The following is a 25173-nucleotide window of genomic DNA, read 5'->3' on the forward strand; positions in this document are numbered from 1 at the left end:
TGAGTAAAAATCATATTACTACTGGACCCAAATTTTAAATGTTTGTTTATTTCAGTAAGTTAAATAAGATATTTTGACATTTGTGTATTAATTTTTATTTTTGCTAATAGCTTCTTGGGGCTTGTGTGGCAAATTGTGGAAAGATATTTCACTTGGAAGTATGCTCCCGTGATTTTGCGACAGAAATTCGTGCTGTGATAAATAAGGTAAAATTTTAGGAAAGAGCAGATATTTAAGTCGTTAAAAAATAAATGCAGTGCTTCATTTTAATTATGCCTTAGTCATTATCATCATTATCATTTAAATCATTTAAAATAAATTGAAGTACACTTATTTTGAAATTTGAATTTTTAAAAATTGATGACACAAAAAACTTTTCTCCTCAAAGCATATGTATATGTATATGTGTGTGTGCATATGTATATGTATATGATTGTATATGTATATGATTGGGGTTGAATAAGCAGTTACTTCTGTAAGTGTTGTACACACATTGTCTAATACTGTTAACTACTCTTATAAGTTAGATTCTCTTGTAGCAAAGAGAGGCTTAAAGAGAACTTTGTCCCAGGTGGTACAGCTGTAAGTAGCATAGCATTTCCTGTCTAGAGCTGTGTGATTTTAGATTTCAAGCTCTAGCCACCACTCTGCTGACTCCAGTTCGAGTTGCTGAGCATAGAGGCCTTTATTATTTGCAGCAGAAACTTCCAAGTACCATTTGTGTAAGAGTATCGAGAAAACATAGGGGAAATGGCCTGTAACATACAAATAGACACCTGTCAGTTCCTCAGCCAAGTTAGGGATTGCTGGACTTTTGTTGATGTTCATTAAATTTCAGAGAATGTTGGTGGTGATTCTGCTTATTAAATAACTTCACAACTTATTATAACCACAGCTTTACATTTTGTCCCCTTTGTCTTTAAAAGGCTCACCCAAAAGTATGTGAAAAACTGAAAGCTTTGATGGTTGAGTGGTCAGAAGAATTCCAGAAGGACCCTCAGTTTAGTCTTATATCTGCAACTATTAAATCTATGAAAGAAGAGGGAATTACTTTTCCTTCAGCAGGGTCACAGGTGAGATACTGATTCAGACCCATGGCTAGCCCTATGCTAGTAGAAAGGGATATGCCTTATGTAAAAGCTGGGAATAGTATGTGTTGGTCGTTATTTCTAACTTTAACTCATTAAACACGTGAAAAAAACACACCCTTCGACTGTGATGAGCAGCAGGAGAGGGCTTCAACTATTCCGAGACCTGTAACCACTGTCTCTGTACTCTGGGATTGTTATCTTGCCTTCCAAATGCACATATCGTGTGGCTGCATTCCCATAGCAGCAGGACACCTCTCCTTGTAGAGGTACAATGTGCATTCAATAAGGAAATCATTTTATTTGTGCTATAAATATTTAGGTACCTCTCTGTGCCATGTTCTATGTCACTTATTGTAAGCCAGTTTGTGTCCTTTGTGAGTTTATAATATTTTCCTTAAAATTCTGTTTTATTTTAGTATTTGGAAACTGTGACTTAAAATTATCATAAGGAGTTTTGTTTTTAAATGAAATTCAGTTATATCAGTATTTTTAAAAATTAGCATCGCAAGTAATTATAGAGCGTGTATTTTCTTTGAAAGGATAGTTGTGTTCATTCCACTCATACATTTATAGATTGCCTCAGCTGCTGCCAAGAATGGTACGTCATCAAACAAAACCAAAGAAGATGAAGACATGGCTAAAGGTAAATGATGAAGCACAAGTAATTTGATATAGTTTAAAATATTCTGGCATGGCATTTCATTGAAATAAAATTATAAAATGAGGCATACTGTCAGTTCTATCTCATCTAAAAGAAGTAGATCTGAAAAAGCAGAGAAACAACTGATTTAAGATGAATTAATTTTCCTTTCTAGTTATGTTCTACCTTTGGAGAGATTACATTTCACCTTTTCTTTAATGCCAAAGTAATGAGTCAAAGCACAAAAATATGTTCACAACTTGTCCTATATGGAAAGTTACCCATATTATAATGTCACAATCTGTTTGCTATAAAAATAATAGCTGCTGTATATGACAGAATGTGATAATGAGGAATGAGCAAAAATTACTTTCTTTTTTTTAAGATTTTATCTTTACTGGAAAGTCAGATATAGAGAGAGGAAAGACAGAGAGGAAGACCCTCTTCCGTCTGATGATTCACTCCCTAAGTAGCTGCAATGCCTGGAGTTGAGCCGATCCTAAGCCAGGAGCCAGGAGCTCTTCCAAGTCTCCCAGGCGGGTGCAGGGTCCCAAGGTCTTGGGCCATTCCTGATTGCCTTCCCAGGCCACAAGCAGGGAACTGGATGGGAAGTGGGGCTGCCGGGATTAGAACCGGCTCCTATGTGGGATCCCGGCAAGTGCAAGGCAAGGATTCCAGCTGCTAGGCTACTGCACCAAGCTCCAAAAATGACTTTAAAAAAATGTTCTGGTTTGTCCCCTCTCCTTAGAAGTTAACAGTTTAGCGATAATTGGACAATTAAAATATTTGCTTAATTTATTCTAATTAAATATCAGAAAATTTCTTTTTAAACATAACCATGGCTTTTTTTTTTTTTTTTTTACATTTTAATTTTTCAAACCAGCTATTGAACTATCACTGCAGGAGCAGAAGCAGCAACATACAGAAACAAAATCCTTATATCCAGTTGCAGAAATCCAGTTAAATAATAACGTTGCAAGGAAAGTGAGAGCTTTGTATGATTTTGAAGCTGTTGAGGACAATGAACTCACCTTTAAACATGGTGAAATCATCATTGTTTTGGATGACAGGTATGTTTCCTAAATTTTATTTGTGTTCTGAATTTTCTGATGCTTTTTAGATTAATATTCCCAATTTAGAATCCTGAATATTAAGTTCTTTCATTTTGATTTAAATAATAAAATCTTTTTTGTACGTTTTTCTCTAACATATAAGTTTGGTGTTACAAATTTTCTTGAAAGTATCCTTTGTATCTTGAATGAAGGATATATTAAATAATGTTGTTTACAACAGTTTGAATACAAATGTTTAATCATGTAAATACATTTATTTTGGGAGTCATATATCACAAAAATGTTGATAGAAAAGCTGTTTAGGAAGAAAAACAACAATCTTTGGACTGGCATGATGGCTAGTTGGATGGTCCTCCACCTCCACGTGAGAACGTACCATGTGGGCTACGGTTTGTGTCTGGCTACTCCTTTCCCATCCAGCTCCCTGCCTGTGGCCTGAGAAAGCAGTAGAGGGAGGCCCAAAGCCTTGGGACCCTGCACCCATGTGGGAGATTCGGAAGAAGCTCCAGGCCTCGGATTGACTTGTTTCTGGTCATTGTGACCATTTGGGGAGTGAAACAGTGGACAGAAGAGCTTTCCTTCTGTTCCTCTATAAATCTGCCTTTCAATAAAAATGAATAAAATTTTTTTAAAAGAAATAACTGCGATCTCAACTTCACCAACCAACCAAAGGCGAAGCTTAGCTGTTCCTCAGCTGTAGTATTCTGTGCTTTTCAATTTATCACTGAAAGTTGCAATAAAAAATAGAAGAGTTTATTTTCAAACTTACTCTACTCAGGATTTTTACTTTTTTTTAAGATTTGTTTTCTTATTGGGAAGTCAGATATACAGAGAGAGGAAGATCTTCCGTGTGATGATTCACTCCCCAGGCAGCCATAAGGGCTGGAGCTGTGCCAATAAAATGCCAGGAGCTCAGAGCCTCTTCTGGGTCTGCTACTCGGGTGAAGGGTCCCAAGGCTTTGAGCCGTCCTTAACTGCTTTCCCAAGCCACAAGCAGCAAACTGGATGGAAAGCAGGGCCACTAGGATATGAACCAGCATCTGTATGGGATCCCGGTGCATACAAGGCAAGGATTTTAGCTACTAGGCTACTATGTGAGGCCTCTGATATTTACTTTTAAGAGGCTGATGAATTAGGCAAGGGTGAGGTATGACAGCTTGCTGCTATGAAAGGGAAGTGCAAATATATTTGGTATCCATTATAAATAACTTTGTAAGGACATAGTAATCTAGTCTATTTTAAATAGACACATAATAGGATTAATTACCTTGCTATAGGAAATTCTTACTAAGAAAAGACTATGTATGGGGCCACTGCAGTAGCTAAATTAAGCCTCCACCTGCCAGCACCAGCATCGCATATGACTGCAGGTTCATGTCCCGGTTGCTCCACTTCCTAACCATGTCCCTGCCTAGGGTAGCAGTGGAGAATGGCCCAAAGCCTTGAGACCTCATATCCACTTGGGAGACCCATAAGAGGTTCCTGGCTCTTGGCTTAAGATTTGCTCGGCTCTGGCTGTTGTGGCCATTTGGGGAATGAACCAGTGGTTGGAAGATCTATCTCCTCTCTGCAAATCTGCCTTTTCAGTAAGATAACTGAATCTTTAAAAAGGAGTGTATATATATATATATATATATATGTGTGTGTGTGTGTGTGTAGATAGATATCTCCGCATATGCAGTGAATAACTTAGACTCATATAAAACCATTTTTGTTTGAGAATTCCACATCCAAGTGTTTGCATTTGAGACCAAGAGCCACTGTCAATTCCAGTTTCCTGCAAACACACGCTCTGGAAAGCAGCTGGTGATGGCTGTCATGCTTGCATCCCTGCCACTCAATTGGGATACCTAGATTGAGTTCTCAAACTCTTGGCTTTTGTCCTGGCCCAGCTTCACCTATTGGGCAATGGGGAATGAATCCAGAATGGGAATTGCTTTTTTATCTGTCCATTGTTCTCTCTTACCTTCCAAATAAAGATAATTAAAAAGAGAGAGATGATGACCCCTTTGGCCTAAAGGCTAAAGTCCTCGCCTTGCACTCCCTGGGATCCTTTGTGGGCACAGGTTCTAATCCCGGCAGCCCCACTTCCCATCTAGTTCCCTGTTTGTGGCCTGGGAAAGCAGATGAGGGTGGATGAAAACAGCTGAGGACCCAACACTCAAATGGGAGACCTAGAAGACATCCTGGCTCCTGGCTTTGGATTGGCGCAGCTCAGGCCGTTGCATTGGCCTAGGGAGTGAACCATCAGATGGAAGATCTTCCTGTCTCTCCTCCTCTATATATATATATCTAACTTTGCAATGAGAATAAATAAATCTTTAAAAAAAAAAAAAAGGAGAGATGAAACACACATACTGCACTGATAGAAAAGGTGCACATTTCTCATGAACAAGAGGATGCCAAAATACTTTTACTGTCTACAGTTTTAGTCTTATCACCATTCCTTGTTTGCCTTCTGTATATCATTTCAAATAATCAAGTAGAATTCTTTGCAGTTCCAAATATGCCATGCTTTGATTAAACTTCTGTAGCATTGCACCTTTTGTTCTGCCTGGAAAATATCTGTCAGGGAAGATAAAAGCATTTAGAAAAGAAAAGGAACTTTGCTTACATGAAAGGTTTGCAGAAGGATGCAGGCTTCAGAATGTGCGCTCTCCATTTGTAAAATAAGCCTGGAAGTTTAAGAGAGTCAAGATCACCACAATTTCTCAGTTTACTATTTGTATGTTCATGGTAGAAATACCTGCTTTTCTCACATGATTATTATGTGCATGAAGTGTATCACTTATGTTAACTGTTGCCATTTAAAGATTTATTTTTATTGGAAAATCAGATATATAGGAAGAGGAGAAACAGAGTAAGGTCTTCCGTTTTATTCGCTCCCCAAGTGACTGCAACAGATGGAGCTGAGCTGATCCGAAGCCAGGAGCTTCTTCCAGGTCTCCCACATGGGTGCAGGGTCCCAAATCTTTGGGCCATCCTCATCTGCTTTCCCAGACCACAGATAGGGAGCTGAATGGGAAGTAGTGCTGCCGGGATATGAACTGGTGCCCATATGGGATCCCAGCCCATACAAGGCAAGGACTTATTGCGCAGGGCCCAACAAGTTTTTTGTTTGTTTGTTTGTTTGTTTGTTTTTAAGATTATTTTATATTTATTGGAAAGGCAGATTTACAGAGGAGAGGTAGAGAGAGAGAGAGATCTTTTATTCGCTGGCTCATTCCCAAAATGGCAACAGCTGCCATAGCTGAACTGATCTAAAGCCAGAAGCCGGGAGCCACTTCCAGGTCTCCTATGCAGGTGCAGGGATCCAAAGCCTTGAGCTATCCTCCTCTGCTCACCCCATCTATAAGCAGGGGGCTCTATGGGAAGCAGAGCAATGTGGACACAGACCAGCACCCATATGGGATAGTGATGCTTACAGGCTGAGGATCATTCAGTTGAGTCCTCATGCCAGCTGCAGTTGACTTCTTTTTGTAATGAAGTCAGTAGCTTAGTTAAAGGCTCAAGTTTTCCTTTGAAACATTAAAGCATGCAGAAAATATATTTCGCTTTTTGCTTATCTCCAAGTGCGAATTACATATTTTTCTTGCTTGTCCATGGTGACAACAAAGTGTCATTTTTATTCCCATCCTCTTGATTTTGTTTTCCTCTTGGCGAGTTAACTAAATCCTTAAAACCTTCATCAGATTCTACATCTTAGAAGCCTTTAAGTCTTCCCTGCTCTCAGCTCCCAGGAGTTAGGAGTTATCCTCTCTATAATTACTTTTTTATGTTACCTGAATTATCCAAGTATGTGTCCTTGAGCCATCCCTACTGCCTTTGTGGGTGCAGCTGCAGCAGGCAGAGGAACCCACGTGTTCCAGTGTAGAATGCGGGTGTTCTGGTTGGCATCTTAATTGCTAAGCCAAATTCCTGCCCCAATTGTTCTTAATTTGAAAGACTCTGAATATAAACACCACGATTTTCTTTATCAGATGCCTTCTATAGAATTTTATATTTATAAGTTTAACTTAAGATTTCATTGAACAATATTTTGTATCTTTAGCATTCCATAGTATCAGTTGATAGAAGAGGAGGGGCATGCTTTAATGTGCCATTTGGTTGTTTTGCAGCTTTAAAAGAGAAGATTTTTTGTAAGGGAAGAGTAAAGACGGACTGGGGTGGGCAGGGAGAGACAGGGACAACAGACATTGTGCCTTTGCCGGTTCACTCCACATTTCACAGATTTAGGCTCTCTACTTTTAGGTGAGAGTTGTATAAGTGCAGCTTCCCTTTTTTAAAATAGAAAGTTCAACTTTAAAAACTGTTGAAAAATTTCCCCTGTTTATGTAGACATGAGCATCTCTGAGTCTTAGAACTGCCAGTGCATCAGTTATTTCCCAGTTTCAGAACTTGAGTCAGGGTGAGGCTTTGGTCCAGCTGTTACGGTGGTGGGGTGGAGTGCCTTTGTCTCGCACTCAGAGACCTAGATTTGATCCCTCGCTCAGGCTCATGGTTCCACCTTCCTACTGACATGTATACTGTGAAGTAGTGATGATGGCTTTGGTATTGAGTCCTGGCCACCCATGCGGGTACTCTTGGCTTCCATCGTCAGTGTTCTGACTGCTGTAGGCATTGAAGAAATGAACCAGTAGATGGGACTCTCTCTGTTTCCCAAATAAATCAGTGAAACACCACATTTTTAAAAAGCTTTTCCTTAAGACATCCTTACTAATGTCTATCAATATATCAGATTTGGGGTTTTAGCATTATGTTGCAGCAGGTTTAGCTGCCTCTTGGTGTTGTTGGCATTCTATGTTGGAATGCTGGTTTATGTCCTGGAGACTACTTCCAGTTATCCTTCCTGCTGATGCTCCTGAGAAAGCAGCAGAAAAGCAGGTCATGTGGGAGACTCAGATATATTTCTTGTCATTTGGCTTTGACCTGGTCCAGCCTCAGGCATTATAACCATTTGGGGAGTGGACTTTTGTGTGGAAGATCTCTGTTACTTCCTGTCTTTTCTTTTTCTGTTCTTTATTATTGTTATTATTTTCAATTTAAAAAGTAAAAATTTATTTTCTTTCAGGGAGAATACAAGATGCATGTAAACATGAAATACAAAAAAACAAAACAAACAAACAAAAAAAAACCAGCCTAAATCTTACAGTCTAGAAGCATACACAGCATTTTCTGCAGGCCAAGGAGCCTTGTTTTTTCCTGTCTTTCTATTATTCTTTCTTCCATTTTTGTTTGTTTGTTTAGGAATCAAAATTTCTAAAGATGTATTTATTTTTTTATTGGAAAGGCATTTACAAAGAGAAGGAGATATACAAAGAGAAAGATCTTCCATATGGTGGTTCACTCCCCAGATGGCTACAATGGCTGAAGTTCAGCCAGTCCAAAGCCAGGAGCCAAGAGCTTCTTCTGGGTCTCATGTGGGTGCAGATTCCCAGTGCTTTGAACCATCTTGCCCTGCTTTCCCAGGCCGTAAACAAGGAGCTGGACCAGAAGTGGAGCAATCAGGACATGAACCAGTATGAGATACTGGTTCTTGAACCATTGTGCCAGTTGTATGCCAGTTGAGCCATCGTGCTGGCCTCTTAAAAAGTCAGATTTTTGGAAATGAATAGACAGGATTATATTTATTTCTAGGTATTATAATTGATCGTGTAAAATGTCTGTAGAGAATCAATGGAAAGTTAAAACTGGTAAGTGATCATCAAGTCCAAAATAAAAAAAAAGAAAGAAAAATAGTCAATGGTATAAAGAAAGAAGACACATTAACAGGAAGGAGGAATTAGAAGCCAGAGCCACTGATTGATTCAGTGTGGGTCCTTTGATGTGAAATATGGGCATTCTGCTTTGCATCTTAACTTCTAGGCTAAACACCTACCCCTACTCAGATCCTGAAAACTAGAAAATAACTGTGGTATGACAGCAATGAGATTCATAGCTGCTGCTGTCTGTAGAATAAGAGAAATTCTTTCATAGAAATTTTTTTAAGCTGAACTTTCCATTTTAAAAAGTTGAGCTTACAGCAGTTTTCATATACGTCAGATCTTCAGCCTTCAAAAAATGATAGTGTAGGTTTTATTTGAACATACAACAACTGCATGTGATCACATTAGTAAGTCATACTAATGTAGAATATTTTCACCCCCAACCATTAATGCAGTTTTGATGACAAATGACCCAGTGGAAGAAGAAAAGTGGATAAAAACTGTAAATAGCAAACACAAGTGGGTTCTAGAGAAATGCAGATAGGTACAGTTAAATATGATTTTTCTCACATCTGGTATCAAGTGTAGGTTTGGACAGCTATCATGTTTAGGGATCAAAGAAGTTTTTAGATGCTGCTGGAAAGTGAGTTTCCACAGCCCTCTAGGGAATGTATGGCATCTGGTAAAATTGAAGATGCTTATATAGTCTGTGGCCCAGACTATACTTTGAATAGGCTTCAACGAGTTTATCAGTTTGTGAGTGTGATTTTGTTTTAGTTTTAGTTTTAGTTGTTGTTGGTTTTTCTTCATTTTAGGAAAAGAGAGGGAAAGAGAGAGAGAAAAGAGAGGGATTTTTTTTACTGTTTACTATTCAGGTGCCTACAACAGTCAGGTCTGGGCCATCCTAAAGCTTGCTATACGAAACTCACTCCAGATCTCTCATATGAATGGCAACTATTTGAGCCATAACCCCAGGAGACTGTGATCAGAGGTAGAGCCTGGATTCAAGCTAGATACTCCGGGGTGAGGTGTGAGCATGCCAAGTAGCACATTCAAGTGCTTGAAGAACTGCTTATCCTGGAAGGGTTTTTTTTTTTTTTTTAAATGTTTATTTAATCAGCAGAGAGGGAGAGAGAGAGACAAACTGTTGTATGTGTGCTTTCAAATCTTGCTGTGCCCAGTCTTTGTAACGATGAAAGACTGGCAGAAACCTAAATGGCCACATGTGTACACAATTGAATGAAGCATAGCATGTTCATGCAACAGAACATACAAAGGACAAACCAAATCTGAAAGTGTTAATAAATGAAATATAAAAGATCTGTTAATACTTACAATTAATACTTTAATACTTATATGTATATTAATACTTACAATTAATACTTTAACACTTATATGTATATTAGTTTCTACAGTGTTGGCTGTATGGATACATCCAAAAGGTAAAAGTGCAGAATGTCAAGATGGCTGCATTATTGCTTTATGATGGTGATGTAGGATTGAGGCTTGGAATAATGATAAAGACAACTTCAGTGAACTTTTTATCTTATTAAAAGCCCAGGTCAAATATAACTAATTCTTATTGGAACTAAATTTAGATAGAAGCATATGGGTGATTGTTTCATTTGTAGTTTATAATGTCTTTTATTAAATTTAGGAGAGAAGCCTTTAGATATGCCTGCTTATGAACTGATATTTTCATAGTAGGCCAAGTCAATTTTTATTTTAATTTCTATTAACACTAACATGCTAAAATGACACTCTTCCACTGTGTTTCCAGTGATGCCAATTGGTGGAAAGGAGAAAACCACAGAGGAGTAGGACTCTTCCCATCTAATTTTGTGACAGCTGATTTAAACATGGAATCTGAGGCAGGTAAGTGAAAGCTTAGAAAAGGTCAAGTCTACTAGGTGGTTTTTTTTTTTCCACTCAAGTTTAATAATCATTTTGAGTAATAATCAGATTGATATGTAACTTTGTTTTAAATAACAGGATTTATTGATCTCATATCGGTCCCAGAACCCACTTGAAATCCTGTGACATTGTGACTCATTAGATTAAGCCGCTGCCTGAAATACTGTCATCCTGTGTAGGACCACCAGTTTGAGTCCCAATTGCTTTGCTTCCAATCAAGCTCTCTGCTGCTGTGCTCGAAAAACCAGCAAGAGATGGCTTAAGGGCTTGGTTCTCTGCCACCCACATAGAAACCAAGATAAAGTTCCTGGCTCCTATCCTTGGCCTGTCCCATCCCTAGCTGTTGCTAGCATTTGCAGAGTGATACAGTAGAGGGAAGATCTTTCTCTGGATCAGTCAGCCTTTGAAATAAACAAAATAACCAGGGGAAGGACCCAGTGTGATGGCTCAGTTGCTAAATTCTTGCCTCACATGTAGCAGGATCCCATATGTACGCCTGGCTACTCCACTTTCTATCCAGCTCCCTGCTTGTGGCCTGGAGAAGCAGTAGATGATGACCCAAAGCCTTGGGACCCTGCACCCACTTGGGAGACCTGGAGGAAGCTCCTGGCTCCTGGGTTCCAGCAGATGGAAATTCCTTCTGTCTTTTCTTCTTTCTGTAGATCTGCCTTTGCAACTAAAAAAAAAAATGAATCTTTAAAAATAAATGAAATACAAACCTAGGACAGACAGCGACATAACAGGTAAAAGCATAGTATATGGCGCTGGCATCCCACAAGGGCACTGGTTCATGCCTGACCCAGTGTGGAGTAAGCCAGCAATGAAAGATCTGTCTGTCTCTGTATCTCCCTCCTTCTCTGTAGTTCTTTCCAAAAAAAAAAAGTATTTAGCAAAATAAAAGTAAAATTATGATAAAAATAGTCTGAGTTGATTAAAATAGTACATTGTGGTAGTAATCCAGGTTACATTTAATTTTGTTGGTATGTTTATTTGTGGATTATTATTCAGCTTTTTTTATGGAATGCTTTTTGTAAGCTCCCTGAAGGCAGGGATTCTTGTGAGTTTTTCCTTGGTGTATGTGTATAAATGCCTAGAATCATAACTGGCAGATTATAGTAAATATTACTGAACTACTACATAAAGACTTGTCATGACTGAATGAAAATATGTAATAACAGTATTGTTTGTGAAATGTGATGATCATTTAAAGGATTTTCATTTTTTACTTATGAATAATCATAAGCCACTTATAATTTAATGATTAAATTACCAGAGTTAATGCTGAGAAACTTAAAGTTACTTTGCTTCCATAGCAGCTGTGGAGAAATTGAATGTCATTGATGATGTGGAAGAAATTAAGAAATCAGAGCCAGAGCCTGTTTATATAGATGAGGTAGGATTCTCCTTTTACTCTAACATTTAAACTGTCAAGAGTCTTAAAATATATTTTCCTTCATAATGTGTGGAAAGAGCAATTTTACACTGGCTGAAGTTAAACTCTTTTGACTTTGAGTGTCTTTTGTTACTTTTTTAGGATAAGATGGATAGAGTACTGCAGGTACTCCAGAGTATAGATCCAGCAGATTCAAGACCAGATTCCCAAGATCTCCTGGACTTAGAAGGTACTTAGTGAAAGTTAGAAATGTACCTGACTTTCTGCCTGGTGTTTACTTCTAGAGGTTAAAAATCATTTGGAAGAAATTATAATTGTATATTCTTTTCAAAAGGAAGTCTTCGTATTTTTATAAGTCCAATAGGGAGGTTGGCTAACGAGATTTGCAGTCCAAAAAAGGACAATATTAAAAATAACAGCATGTTTAAGTTAATTGAATTGAAATGTTAAAGGTCCAAATTATATGCGATCAAGGTTAACTTTGTAATGTAGCCATTTTGATGCATGCTGATGCTGATATATTTTAGAAATTTGGAGCAATTTACTGTTTTTTTCTTAATTGGAAAGGCAAATATACAGAGAGAAGGAGATACAGAAAGATCTTCCATCCTCTGGTTTACTCCATAAATGGCTATAATGGTCAGAGCTGAGCTGATTTGAAGCCAGGAATCAGAAGCTTCTTCTGGGTCTCCCACATGGGTGCAGGGTCCCTAGGCCTTAGGCCTTCCTCTACTGCTTTCCCAGGCCACAAGCAAGAACCTGGAAGGGATCTAGAACAGCTGGGATATGAACCAGCACCCATATGGGATCCTGTTGGATGCAAGGCAAAAATTTACCCACTACTATGCTTTTAAAAAATTTTTAAGAGCCTGGCATGGTAGCCTAGTGGATAAAGTCCTTGTTTTGCATACATGGGATCCCTTATAGGTACTGGTTTGTGTTCCACCTGCTCTACTTCACTTCGAGCTCCCTGCTTGTAGCCTGGGAAGGCAGTGGAGGACAGCCCAAAACCCTGGGAAAGTGCACCTGCGTGGGAGACCCAAAAAGAAGCTCCAGGCTCCTGGCTTCAGATGGGCTTAATTCTGGCCATTGCAGCCACTTGGGGAGTGAACCACTGAGTGGCAGATCTTTCTCTCTGTAAGTTTGAATTTTTAATAAAAATAATAAGCCTTTAAAATAAACCCATTTTTGAGCTAAAATGTAGTAAGTGGATAAATCTTTATAAAAAGAGTCTGATTGGGCAAAATTGAAATGTCTATGAAGAAGTCACAGGATGTAGTTAAGAAACCGCATCTTCCTATCAACATATTATTAATCAATGTCATGTCAATTGATGCCATGAGGTTGTAAATGGCTGTTGATGTTATGTCGGGGCCTTTAATTGATTGGGATGATGCTTTGCTGGTTTTACCTTCAGACCAGAGATGGTCTCACCAAGAAATCGTTGAACCCACTAGGATAATAAGACACTGGACTTTATGCTTGGTAAATACTTCCAATGAAAGAACTTCAACTGAATTTGAACTGTGGTAACGCAGCAAGGGGAGAGGGTTCGGGGAGAGGTGGGGGAATCCCAGTGCCTATAACACTGTGTCACATAATGCAATGCAATTAATAAAATTAAAAAAAAAAAAAAGATTCTGGTTGGGGCCTGCATGATGGCTCAATTGGCTAATCCTCTGCCTTCAAGTGCCAGCATCCTATATGGGCACCAGTTCGTGTCTCTGCTGCTCCACTTCCCATCCAGCTCCCTGCTTGTGGCCTGGAAAAGTAGTTGAGCATGGCCCAAAGCTTTGGACCACTGTATCCGTGTAGGAGACCTAGAGGAGGCTCTTGGTTCCTGGCTTCATATTGGCTCAGCTCTGGCCATTGTGGCCATTTGGGGAGTGAACCAGTATTCTCTTTGTCTCATCTCTGCAAATCTGCCTTTCCAATAAAAATAATTTTGTTTTAAAATTCTGGTTATGAATGTAGAATATTGTGCTTCTCATTGTATATGTACTATATATGGAGTCATAAAATAGTTAAATTTGGAAGGTCTTAAATGAAAACTGCCCATATCTAATCTGTATGTGGTCATATACTGCACGATGTGTCTCCACTTAGTAAGTTTTAGAGATATTTTTAAGACTTTAGTATGCAATGTGAAAGTCTGCAAACTTAGTTATTGATGACAAAGGATATGATGAGATTTTATTTTACTCTTGATAGCGCTTTTGAAACTGTAATAGTAATTGTACTTAGTAAAGGTGCTGTATAATTCTTTCTCTAGAAAAAAGGTAATTTTCTGTGTGTTCTACATGATGCTATATATTATTACTCTGGTAAAAATTGCTGTTATTGCCTTAAACTGGATAAGCTTTTTAAGTTTGTAAGCATTTTTGTATTTACAGATACCTGCCAGCAAATGGGTCCAATGATAGATGAAAAACTTGAAGAAATCGATAGGTGAATTTTTTTTTTTTTTGCATAGAATAAAATGTGTAATTTCTATAGATTTACTTGTTTTTGGCAAGCTTTAAACTACCAGAATTTTTTTTTTTCTGTGACTGTGCACTCTGTTGAAATTGTGTTTTCAGCTTCCTAACCTCTTGTTGGGAATTAGTAACACAACAGTGCCTTCAGTCTTGCATGTGTTGCACGATAGTGTGTTTGCAAATATGGACTCTTGCTCTTTTGTGCCAGTCTTTTTCTTACTTGAAATAGAGTTTAAAAGATAATGTCCAGTGAAGAATAAAGTGAATAGAGAAGGCCCGGTGCAGTAGCCTAGTGGCTAAAGTCCTTGCCTTGCAACAGCTGGGATCCCATTTGGCTACCGACCCCTCTTACCATCCAGCTCCCTGCTTGTGACCTGGGAGGGCAGCTAAGGACAGCCCAAAGCCTTGGGATCTTGCACCCACATGAGAGACCCAGAAGAAGCTCCTGGCTCCTGGTTTCGAATCAGCTCAGCTCCGGCCATTGTGGCTACTTGGGGAGTGAATCAGTGGACAAAAGATCTTCCTCTCTTTCTTTCCTCCTTGCTGTATATCTTACCTTCCAATAAAAAAAAAAATGAATCCCAAAAAGTGAATAATTAATAGTGAAACCTGGGATCAACCTGAACAGACATTGACTTGTTTTGTGCAGGAAGTGGCCTCTATAAAGATTTCCATGAAATTTTTCTTAATTCCTGAAGCTAAATCCATTGCAGCACCATTTCTTCCATTGCTTCCTTGTGTTTTTGTGTGTCCGTCGCTTTTAATCTTATCCTACTTAGCTTGAGTATTCTTTAGAACTATTAGCAGCGCTGAAGGACAGACAACATCCCATGTTATGAACTGTTAACGTAGTTCTGCCTTCTCACATTCCTTGGAGCTCTCTGTAATGAGGAGGAAAAGCCAGAATGAATGAAATGCAAGAGAAAGGGCCTTAGTAGTCCTTTAGCTCCTTTGGAGCTTTGTTTAGTGAACCACTGTATAAACAGGGATCGGGGAGGACCAAGGTGTTCAGGCGGATAGGAAGTGCTCTACTGCTGTTCCACCTCTGTGGCGCAGTGCTGTCACAGCAACACTTCAGCTGCTGGAAATGATTATCTTAGTTGCATGAAACTGTTTTTAAAAAGTCTTCATTATTTGTACAGTAATGAAAAATCAGTCCCTATTACAGCTAAGCAGTGATGGTAATGGTGCTAATTTGATCATCTTTTGAACTGGGGTTAGGGAACACCTGACCCAAGGCCCCAATAAATCTGTTGAAATCATTTGATCTAGCCCTGCTAAGGGTACTTGAAATTCAAAAAAATCTATAGTAGGCCAAGTTTTAAGTTAATGATTTTTTATGCCCTGTGAATGAATGTTATACATATCTAAATGGTCCTTAGCTGAAAGAAAGTTCCTCACCCCTGTTTTCAGAGAAAGCGTCAACGATCTACTTAGATATCTTCTAATTTGTTTATTTGCAAAGGTAATAGTTGATGAATGATCAAAAACATTAAACAGAACAGGGGTCAGTATTTCCATAGGTGAGGCTGGGAATATAATTATAAACTTCTCTAGTGCCAACAAATAGTCCATTTTCTTTTTACTTAGCAATTTCAAGCCAATACTAAGTTCACGGGGGATATATGTAAAGTTAACTACTCAGAGTATTCATCATAATGTTATTTATGATAATACAAAAAATGAGATTAAATAGATTTGTATTAACTGTTTATACTTATCCACTGCTGAGAAATGTATAAAATACTGGCTCTTCTCTTGAAAAGGTCATCAGTTGCTTTCTTTTTTAACTAAGAAAAACAATGCTACTGTCAAATAATTAAATGTTGCATTGCCCTTCTGTCATTGATCCAAGTGAAATTGCATAGCACTTACCACAATAATAAATTACATTGTGTAAACATATAAATTGAGTCCAAAGTGCTTAGATAGTGAAGAGAAATCCATAGTCAGGACTTAACCATGTTCTAGAAGCTCCAATCTTACTACCTTGCCCAGTATACCACCCTGGTCAGATTACTCCTCCTGTGTACCCTGAGTGTTGATTTGCCCACCTGTTCCCACTACCTCCTGATGTGTCATTGGGTTCCTTTTCTGCGTGGCCTTTTGATCCTTCCACAGGAGCTGGCTTGAGTCTCAATTTTTCAATAAGTCCCTCTCAATTTACCACAGCTCAGATTAATTTTCTCTTAAATTCTTCTGTTCTTTACCCATGTTATATAATTTTGTATTTTATTCTACCTTTTGTTCCTTGGTGATTTTCCTGTTCTTAACCTTCTTTCCTAATATTTTACAGTCTCCATGAAAGGGAACCTTACATAGTGTTGGGCACAGTTCAGTAACAGTTTGTTACACAGCTTTGAAGTTACGTCTTGAGCATTTAAATGCGACTTCAAACTCACAGTAACAATGGCTTTCTACTGTGTTGTTCTACTGTATAGTGTGTCATCAGCATACTAGGTTATGTGGACCAAATTCTTAGTTCATTCTTTTTTGTTTTTGTAATTTATCATACAAATTCATATATAGTTTGGGATTCCCCTCCCCCTATTTTCCACCCCCCTCAATTGATTTTTCCCATAATGTCACAACTCTTCATAAAGAGTTACAATTCCATCAGTCTGCTATTTAAGTGTGCCCTGACATTGCTGGTACAGTCCATCATCCCATTTTCTAGATATAGCCAACACTGTCATTAGAGTCCATCTTTCCTTTGGAAGCAAAGACGCATGTTGCATTGTGCCTTCACTTCTGGATATAGTAGCTTCCATTACTCCACCACTGTACATTCCAATTTGCATGATGGATTCCTTATATTAGAGAGAACATATGGTATTTCTCTTTTTGTGATTGACTTGTTTCATTGAGCATAATGGTCTCTAATTGGGACCATCTAGTTGCAAATTGTATAATTTCTTTTTTTTTTTTTTGATGGCTGAATAATCTTAGTTCTTTCTTATACATTTATTAGCATTGACACTTAATTTCTATAGCTTCCTTAGTGGTTACAACCACTCTAAAAGTAGAGACTGTCCTGTTTTATAGTCTTTCATGCAAGAGGATGAATAGCACTTTGTAAGGAGTCAGACATGATAAACTGCACCGGAGGAAAGGTCATAGGACTGTAAAGGTCGTTTACCCGGAAACCCTTTGTTTGCCTACCTCTTGCCTGTGTTCATAGAGAAAGAACCACGTTCAATAACAGGCTTGTAGAAGCTGTAGACTAGGTAAAAAGTGACTATTTATACTTTAAGGTTGTCACTAGCAAAGAGAGTTGCTTATTATTCCCATGGAACAGATAAAATTGTACCAAGTCAGAAGATTTTCCCTAGAGTTCCTCTGGCAAATTTCAAAGTGTTCTTTGGATTTGTTATTATACAATAAGGCATCTGGTTTCACTTTCTCAAAAACAACTCACCCTGAACAGCAGCAGTTAGTGCTAATTTAGATATACGTTATCTTTAATTATTTGACTAATTTTTGCAGTAGATCCCTGCATGGACATAAATGAAAATGTGGATGTGTTCTCTTTATGAGTGTGCTTTTATTTTAGTCCTGTTATCACTTACAGAGACCCTGAGCCTTGCCTGAGTATTGTATTTCACTGAGGTATAGAATTAAAGCTTTATCTGTTACCTGAATTTAGAAACTGTTTTTTTCTTTACAGTTGAGTATTCACTAGAAACACTCAAAATGCTAAATTCATCCAGCACTAAAATCTTGTATGAGTTGATTCCATTTTGTGAGGCATGGAAAGGATTTTATTCTAATATAATGAAGTCCTGGCTGTATCAGGATAGTTATTATAAGAATCCTTATTCATTCATTGTATATGCAAAAGAACCTCTAAAAATATGAATAGAAAGTGTGTGCTAAGTTTAAAAAATAATTTGTTACTAAATGTATGCCTACAGCCTAGAAGAATATTAAAATGCTTCTCTTTTATATCAGGAAGCACTCAGAATTGTCTGAATTAAATGTGAAAGTTTTGGAAGCTCTGGAGCTATATAACAAATTGATGAATGAAGCACCAGTGTATTCAGTGTATCCAAAGCTCCATCCTCCAGCACATTACCCACCTACGTCAGCTGCAGTTCCAGGGCAGGTGAGCATATGTTTTCAGAATGTTTTTCAGACAAAAGTTTGCAAAATAGTATTAAATTTTAAAACAATGTTTTATAGTATTAAACTTTCTGTGGTCTATTGAGTTATTATTATGTTCAAACCTGGATAGTTTTGAGAAGTGTTAGCTAAATAAAGTTTATCATAACAAATTAGATATTGGTGTTTAAAATATATTTAAAAGATCTTTTATCCATTTGGATGGGAATTATGATGCAATGGATTAACCCTCTGCTTGGATTACCTGCATCTCTTATCGGTGCAGGTGCCAGTCCTAGCTGTTTCACTTCCAATCCACCTTCCTGCTGATGCATCCTGCGAGGCAGCAGATGAGAGCTCAAGTGCTTGGACCCTTACCTCCCACTTGAAAGATTTGCATGGAGTTCTGAGTTTCTGGCTAACTGTGGCTGTTTTCGGTATTGAGGAGATTAAACCGGTGGATGGAAGATTTGCTGTTTCTGTTTGTCTGTGTCACTTCATCTTTCCAATTAAGTAAAATAATAAAATTGTAGGAGGAAAAATTTTTTTTAAAGATTTATTTATTTATTGGAAAGTCAGATATACAGAGAGGAGGAGAGACAGAGAGGAAGATCTTCATCCGATGATTCACTCCCCAAGTGAGCGCAACGGCTGATGCTATGCCGGTCTGAAGCCAGGATCCAGGAATTTCTTCTGGGTCTCCCACACAGGTGCAGGGTCCCAAGATTGGGCCATCCTCAACTGCTTTCCCAGGGCACAATCAGGGAGCTGGATGGGAAGTGGAGCTGCTGGGATTAGAACCGGTACCCATATAGGATCCTGGCGTGTTCAAGGCGAGGACTTTAGCCGCTAGGCCACACCGCTGGGTCCCAGGAGGAAAATTTTTTAAGCTCTTTGTACTTTATTCAAAAAGCAGAGAGGTCTTCCATCTGCTGCTTCACTCCCCAAATGCCAAACTACCAGTGTGATGGGCCAGGCTGGACCCAGGAACACAAAACTGAGTTGTGGTTTTTCACATGGGTATCCGGGGTTCCCGTAATTGAGCTGTCATCCTTTAAGTATCTCCCACGGTGCACACCAGCAGGAATTAGCACCAGAAGCAGCAGAGCCAGAACTCAGAGCAGGCACCTCAGATTGGGATGTGTGCTTTCCAGGCCATACTTCTACTGCTAGACAAAGCATCTGTCTCCACAAAACATTGTTGTTTGACTTCTTAAACCACACATTTTTTGTTTATTTGTGTATGTTTATTTACTTGAAAAGCAGAGTGAGAAAAGAGGAAAATCTCTTCCATCTGTTGGTTTCCCCCAAGTGTCCACCCCAGCCAGTGCTGAGTTGTATGGAAGCAAGGAGCCCAGAACTCCGTGCCGGACTCCCACATCAGGATGGCAGAGTTACAGACACTTGGACCATCATCTGCTGCCCTCCGGATTGGAAACAGAAAAGCTAGAACTTGAACCAGCACTCCGATATGCAAAAGCTTAGGGAGAACTTAACCCTTTCATTTAGGGTAGTCTTGGTGTATCCCAAGTCCTTTGTGTGAAGGGGTGGCGGGTAGTCAGGCTGCCTGTACCCTGTGTTAGCGTGTCTAGAGTCACTTCTTGACTAACCTCTTGCCACTGCAGATGCTCGGAGGCAGCAGTGATGGCTCAGGTAGTTGGGTTTCCAAGTGGGAGATGTGGATTGGATTTTCTCTCTCGCGCTCTCTCTCCACTCCTCCAACCCCTCTCCCCCGTTTTTCCTCTTGCTCTGTATGTTACATGTCTTGCTTCATCTCAAAAAATAAAAATTTTACACAGTCCTCTGGATGAGGTACTGCTGCTCTTCCTGTTGCTCATCACGAACAAAGTAGTGCTCCTTTTAAAAATCTTTTATCGTTTACATATTTCCCGGACTTAGATGATTTTTAAAAGGGTTTAGTTATTGAACTTCAGTATCTTTATTCTTAGGTATGCTTTATATTTCTTCTTCTTAGATACATGTCTTAAATTGTTCATGAATATTGCTAGATAGATTCAAGTAAACCACCCATAAACATCTTTTTCTATTACTTTATAACATTTTGGTCCTTGACAGCTGAAATGAGTACTTAAAGCATCAATATTGAAGACCCAGTGTGATAGCCTACTGGGCAGATCCTCAGCTTGCAACAGCAGAGGTCCCATATGGGTGTGGTTTCATGTCCCAGCTGCTCTGTTTTCCATCCAGCTTCCTGCCTGTGGCTGGGAAAGCAGTAGAGAATGACCCAAAGCCTTGGGACCCTGCACCCACAAGGGAGACCTGGAAGAAGATCCAAGCTCCCGGCTTCAGATTGGCTTAGCTCCATCCATTGTGTCCACTTGGGGAATGAACCAGCAGACAGAAGATCTTTCTTTTCCGTATCTCCTCCTCTCCATATATCTGCCTTTCCACTAAAAATGAGGGGTGGGGAATGGGCCCGGTGCAGTAGCCTGGTGGCTAAAGTCTTTGCCTTGCATGTGCTAGAGTGCTGGTTCGTGTCCCAACTGCTCCACTTTCCATTCAGCTCCCTTCCTGTGACCTGGGAAAGTAGTCGAGGATGACCCAAAACCTTGGGACCCTGCCCCAGTATAGGAGACCCGGAAGTGTCTGGGCTGCTGGCTTTGGATCAGCAAAGATCTGGCTGTTGCAGCCACTTGGGGAGTGAGCCAGCAGATGGAGGATCTTTCTCTCTTGTGTCTCCTTCTCTCTGTATATCTGACTTTCCAATAAAAGATAACTAAAATATTTTTTTTGGAAAAAGCATCAGTATCACCTTTTTGTGATTTTTAGCCAGTTAGTGATTGAATTCAGAATAAACTGGATAAACAAGGTTTGTATTAATTTCTGAAAACTGGTATTTAAAGCAATATGTGAAGGAGACACCAAGGAGAAAAAGTAGAATGTGGGTGAATAGATTAGATGACTTAACACTACATAATTGCTAAGTAAAAAAAGATTAGTTACTATGGTAACTGTCATATCAGGCAAGATGCATTTATCAAATATGTCATACCCTGAACTTTTTGAAAATTACATATGAGGATAGATGGATTTCTGAGTGCAAGAGACAGATTTTTTTCACTATTACTTTTGTTTTCAAAAGTTGCTGCCACTGTGGAAATGGAGCAAAGTAGGAATATTAGAAATATGTGAACTACATGCTTGCTTCTTTATGTGTCTGCAAATGGTTGTTTGTTGCTGTGCCAGGTTTTTGTATTTAGTTGTATCCTATGTACAGTCTGTTTTTCCAAGCATAACTTTTTTTACAAAAAGCTGACTTTTTGCCTCTTTCCATAACCTATATACTCTGTTCACCTGTAAGAGCATTTGAGATATTCAGGAGTTCTTACTCTGATTTTAAAAATAATAATAATAATGATAATGATAATAATAATAATAAAAACCTCTGCTAGAAGCAGTTGGGGTAGCACATTATTAGTTGTAATTGTAAAGACCCTTCCGATCTCTAGACAGCAGAAGAGGCCCATTCCTACAATGGCATTCTCTTGTCAGTGGGTTGTCACATTTCTGCTGAGGAAATAACAAAATTGCAAGTAGATAGTTTCTTTGGAGTTTCTAGCCTTCAAATTTTCATGTAAGTGATCTTTGCTTTGCTTTAAACATATCTTAATTTAAAAGTGGAACCATGGGTCTGGTACAGTGGCCTAGTGGCTAAATCCTTACCTGCACATGCTGGTATCCTATATGGGTAACTGGTTCTAGTCCTGGCTGCTCCACTCCCCATCCAGCTCCCTGCTTGTGGCCTGGGAAAGCAGTCAATGATGGCCCAAAGCCATCCCACATGGGAGACCCATAAAAATCTCCAGGCTCCGGGCTTCTACCCATGTGGAGTGAACCAATTGATGGAATATCTTTTCTCTCCATCTCTCTTTCTCTTTGTAAATCTGCCCTTCAATAAAAATAAATAAGGCTTTAAAAAAATAATAGTGAATCTTGGGCCCGGCGCGGTGGCGCAAGTGGTTAAGCTCCTCGCCTTGCACACCCAGGATCCCATATGGGTGCCGGTTCTATCCCGGCAGCCCCGCTTCCCATCCAGCTCCCTGCCTGTGGCCTGGGAAAGCAGTGGAGGAAGGCCCAAAGCTTTGGGACCCTGCACCCGCGTGGGAGACCCGGAAGAGGCTCCTGGCTTCGGATCGGCATAGTATCAGCCATTGTGCTCACTTGGGGAGTGAATCATCGGACGGAAGATCTTCCTCTCTGTCTCTTCTCTCTGTATATCCGCCTTTCCAATAAAAAAAAAATAATTAAAAAATAAATCTTAAAAAAATAATAGTGAATCCATGATTATTGTTATACGTTCTTTATTAAACATATGTGTTGTTTTCAATGCTGTGTACGTCAGGCAGATGGTAGATCCTAGGAATTCACATGTAAATACCTAGAGATTTAAACCAGTATTGCCATTTGCTGAGAAGATACAGCTCCTTTCCCCATAACTCTATTTTTTTTCTTACTTCTCCTAAAGACACTGCTATTTCTTTCCCAGTGTTCTCCCAAGCTCCATTGTTAGGCAGGCGTTGGGCCTTCCCTTCAAGGGCGCAGATAGTTTTCAATGACTGTAGCAGGACTTGTTACTGAGTAACAGGCAACCTGGATAGATTCTAATTCACTACTAATGTAAAAGTACAGAAGCCCCCTGCTTCTCCTTTATCACCCCTGCAACATAAATGAAAAGCCAAGCAGATCATGTGTTCCCTGGATTTGGCACAGTGATTTACAAGCTGTCCGCCTACTGGACTAGTTAGATTAGTGTGATTAGATTGATCCCCAAAGAACTTCAGCATTTTCTTTCAGAGTTTACCTGTTATTACACAGACATTTGGGAAATCAATGAGTCAATTTTTTGTTTTTGTTTAATAGACATACCCAGTTCAGTCACATGGCGGAAACTACATGGATCAAAGCCTTCACCAGTTGTCTGCTGCTCAAAGCTACAGCCTGGGACCAGATCAGATGGGTGCATTGCAATCTCTGCCTCCAAGTGTAAATTCCTCTGTAACTACACAGACTGCTCAAACTCCATATTTAAGGTAAGTTCCTGGGAGTTTTGTTAATTTTATAGTTAGATAATTTGTAATTTGATAAGTTAAATAATTTGTTAATTTTATAGTTTTTCATAGACTTTCAAAATGAGGGTATGTAGACCATTCTCTTAATAGTGGGATTCCTGTCTTTTAGGATGATGATAAATGCTTAATCACACTTAACTTTGCAGTTTAGCTCCTTGAGCCTAGGTGAAGCTAACTGTCCCTCGTGGGGGCTAAGCTCAGGATCTGCTTAGCACTGGGCTTTAATCAGCCGATGGAGGTAATCTCAGACATCTTTATCTCAGTTGGGAAGTTGATGTTACTTCAAGTCTTAAAAAGCGAAGTGTGTTTGAGCTGTGGAATTTGTGATTTAATTTTTTTATGCTGACTTTCCTGAGAATCATTTTAAACCTTTCCAAAGAAAGACTGTGGGCTGAAGGTTCAACTTTAGTAAGGCCAAATAAACGGTTAGGATCAGTGTGTTTTTGAGGAGGTATCTCCTCCAAGGATATTTTGAATGTTTCTGGTTAGAGAATACAACCAAATAGGCATTATAATAATATACTTAGTTTCTTTCCAAAGAGTCCTCTTTTGAAAAGGTATTTTTGTCATGATTGTGAAAATACTGTAGATAATGCAAAAATAAATACAGTTTTCTTTCTAAAATTTTGTTTGTAGCACTGGACAAGACACTGCTTCTAATCCTGCTTATGTGAATCACAACTCTAGCCTTCAGTCAGCCGGCACAGCTGCTTACACACAGCACATGGGGATATCTATGGAGATGTCATCTTACCAGAACACTACCTCCAGCTTGCCGCAGCTGGCAGGTTTTCCCGTGGCAGTTCCAGCTCATTCTGTTGCACAACAGCAAACAAATTATCACCAGCAGCCTCTCCTTTAGAAACAAACCAAGCATTTTGCACAAATCTTCATAAATGTATTACTCAGCCTTTGTAATTCTGATTTGAAAACACTGAAAGAAAACGTCCTCTCAACTGAGAAAGGCCAAGAATAAATAAAACACAAGGCTTATCTTACAAGGCCATAAAATATTTTGTCAGCCCAGTTTGTTTGAAGTCAGTCTTCCTACCAGAAGCTGTTTAGGGATGCTTCCAGTTTTGTCTTAGTGTCAGATTTTTGCAAAACTCTCAATATCTAATAAGTAGCCTTATGACACTAAACCATATGTGAAAGAAGCCTCAACATTTTAAGAAACTGTTTTCTCCATAAAATGTCATTATAAGAGTACTGAAGACCTTTTGAAGTATTTTGTGTTTTCTTTTTCTTTTTTCTTTTTTTCTTTTTTTTTTTTTTTTTTTTAGTTTCTACTTACTGTTATTTTAAAAAGCAAACATCTTTTCTGTTTAAGCATTTAGTTTGCCATTTTCTTTTGGCTTCTTAAATTGCAAGTTGTATTTGCAGTACTGTCAGTTTTGCTCTCAGTGTTATGTTGAGTAATAATTAACATAAAATTGTCTACAGAAGTAAGAGCAATTTGGAAGGAACAAAAATGTTTTCTGTAAATGCAGATGTGTGACACTGGGCTAAGGAATGCCCTCCCACAAAACATTTCCAGGCCCTGTGGGGAAGCGTTTTCTTCTTCTCAAAGTGTCCTTGGTATTTAGAATTGCTACTAGTAACTTCAAGGGACTCTGGCTGTTCTGCAGTGAAGAATGTGGTCTGTTCGTTTTCTTTCCTGCAGTGTAGGGTGGACAGATCCTGGATCTC

The 25173-nt window shown here is 39.0% G+C and overlaps 1 protein-coding gene across 2 annotated transcripts in view; it reads left to right on the plus strand.

Moving 5' to 3' along the window:
• Positions 1–24480, plus strand: part of LOC121168155 (signal transducing adapter molecule 2) — a 41713-nt gene extending 17233 nt beyond the window's left edge. The window contains exons 4-14 of one of the 2 annotated variants that reach the window (XM_040997975.1): positions 111–206; positions 927–1073; positions 1665–1734; positions 2615–2801; positions 10290–10384; positions 11737–11816; positions 11958–12045; positions 14210–14264; positions 18245–18398; positions 23276–23445; positions 24121–24480. In XM_040997975.1, the coding sequence (XP_040853909.1) occupies positions 111–206; positions 927–1073; positions 1665–1734; positions 2615–2801; positions 10290–10384; positions 11737–11816; positions 11958–12045; positions 14210–14264; positions 18245–18398; positions 23276–23445; positions 24121–24346 (1368 nt within the window). In that variant the 3' untranslated portion in view covers positions 24347–24480. The remainder of the gene's footprint in view (positions 1–110; positions 207–926; positions 1074–1664; positions 1735–2614; positions 2802–10289; positions 10385–11736; positions 11817–11957; positions 12046–14209; positions 14265–18244; positions 18399–23275; positions 23446–24120) is intronic. The other variant, XM_040997976.1, reaches the window with a different exon arrangement.
• The last annotated feature ends 693 nt before the right edge of the window (positions 24481–25173 follow it).

The sequence above is a fragment of the Ochotona curzoniae genome, unplaced genomic scaffold, assembly GCF_017591425.1.
Source record: "Ochotona curzoniae isolate NIBS_2020 unplaced genomic scaffold, NIBS_Ocur_1.0 patch68, whole genome shotgun sequence".
Classification (NCBI taxonomy): domain Eukaryota; kingdom Metazoa; phylum Chordata; class Mammalia; order Lagomorpha; family Ochotonidae; genus Ochotona; species Ochotona curzoniae.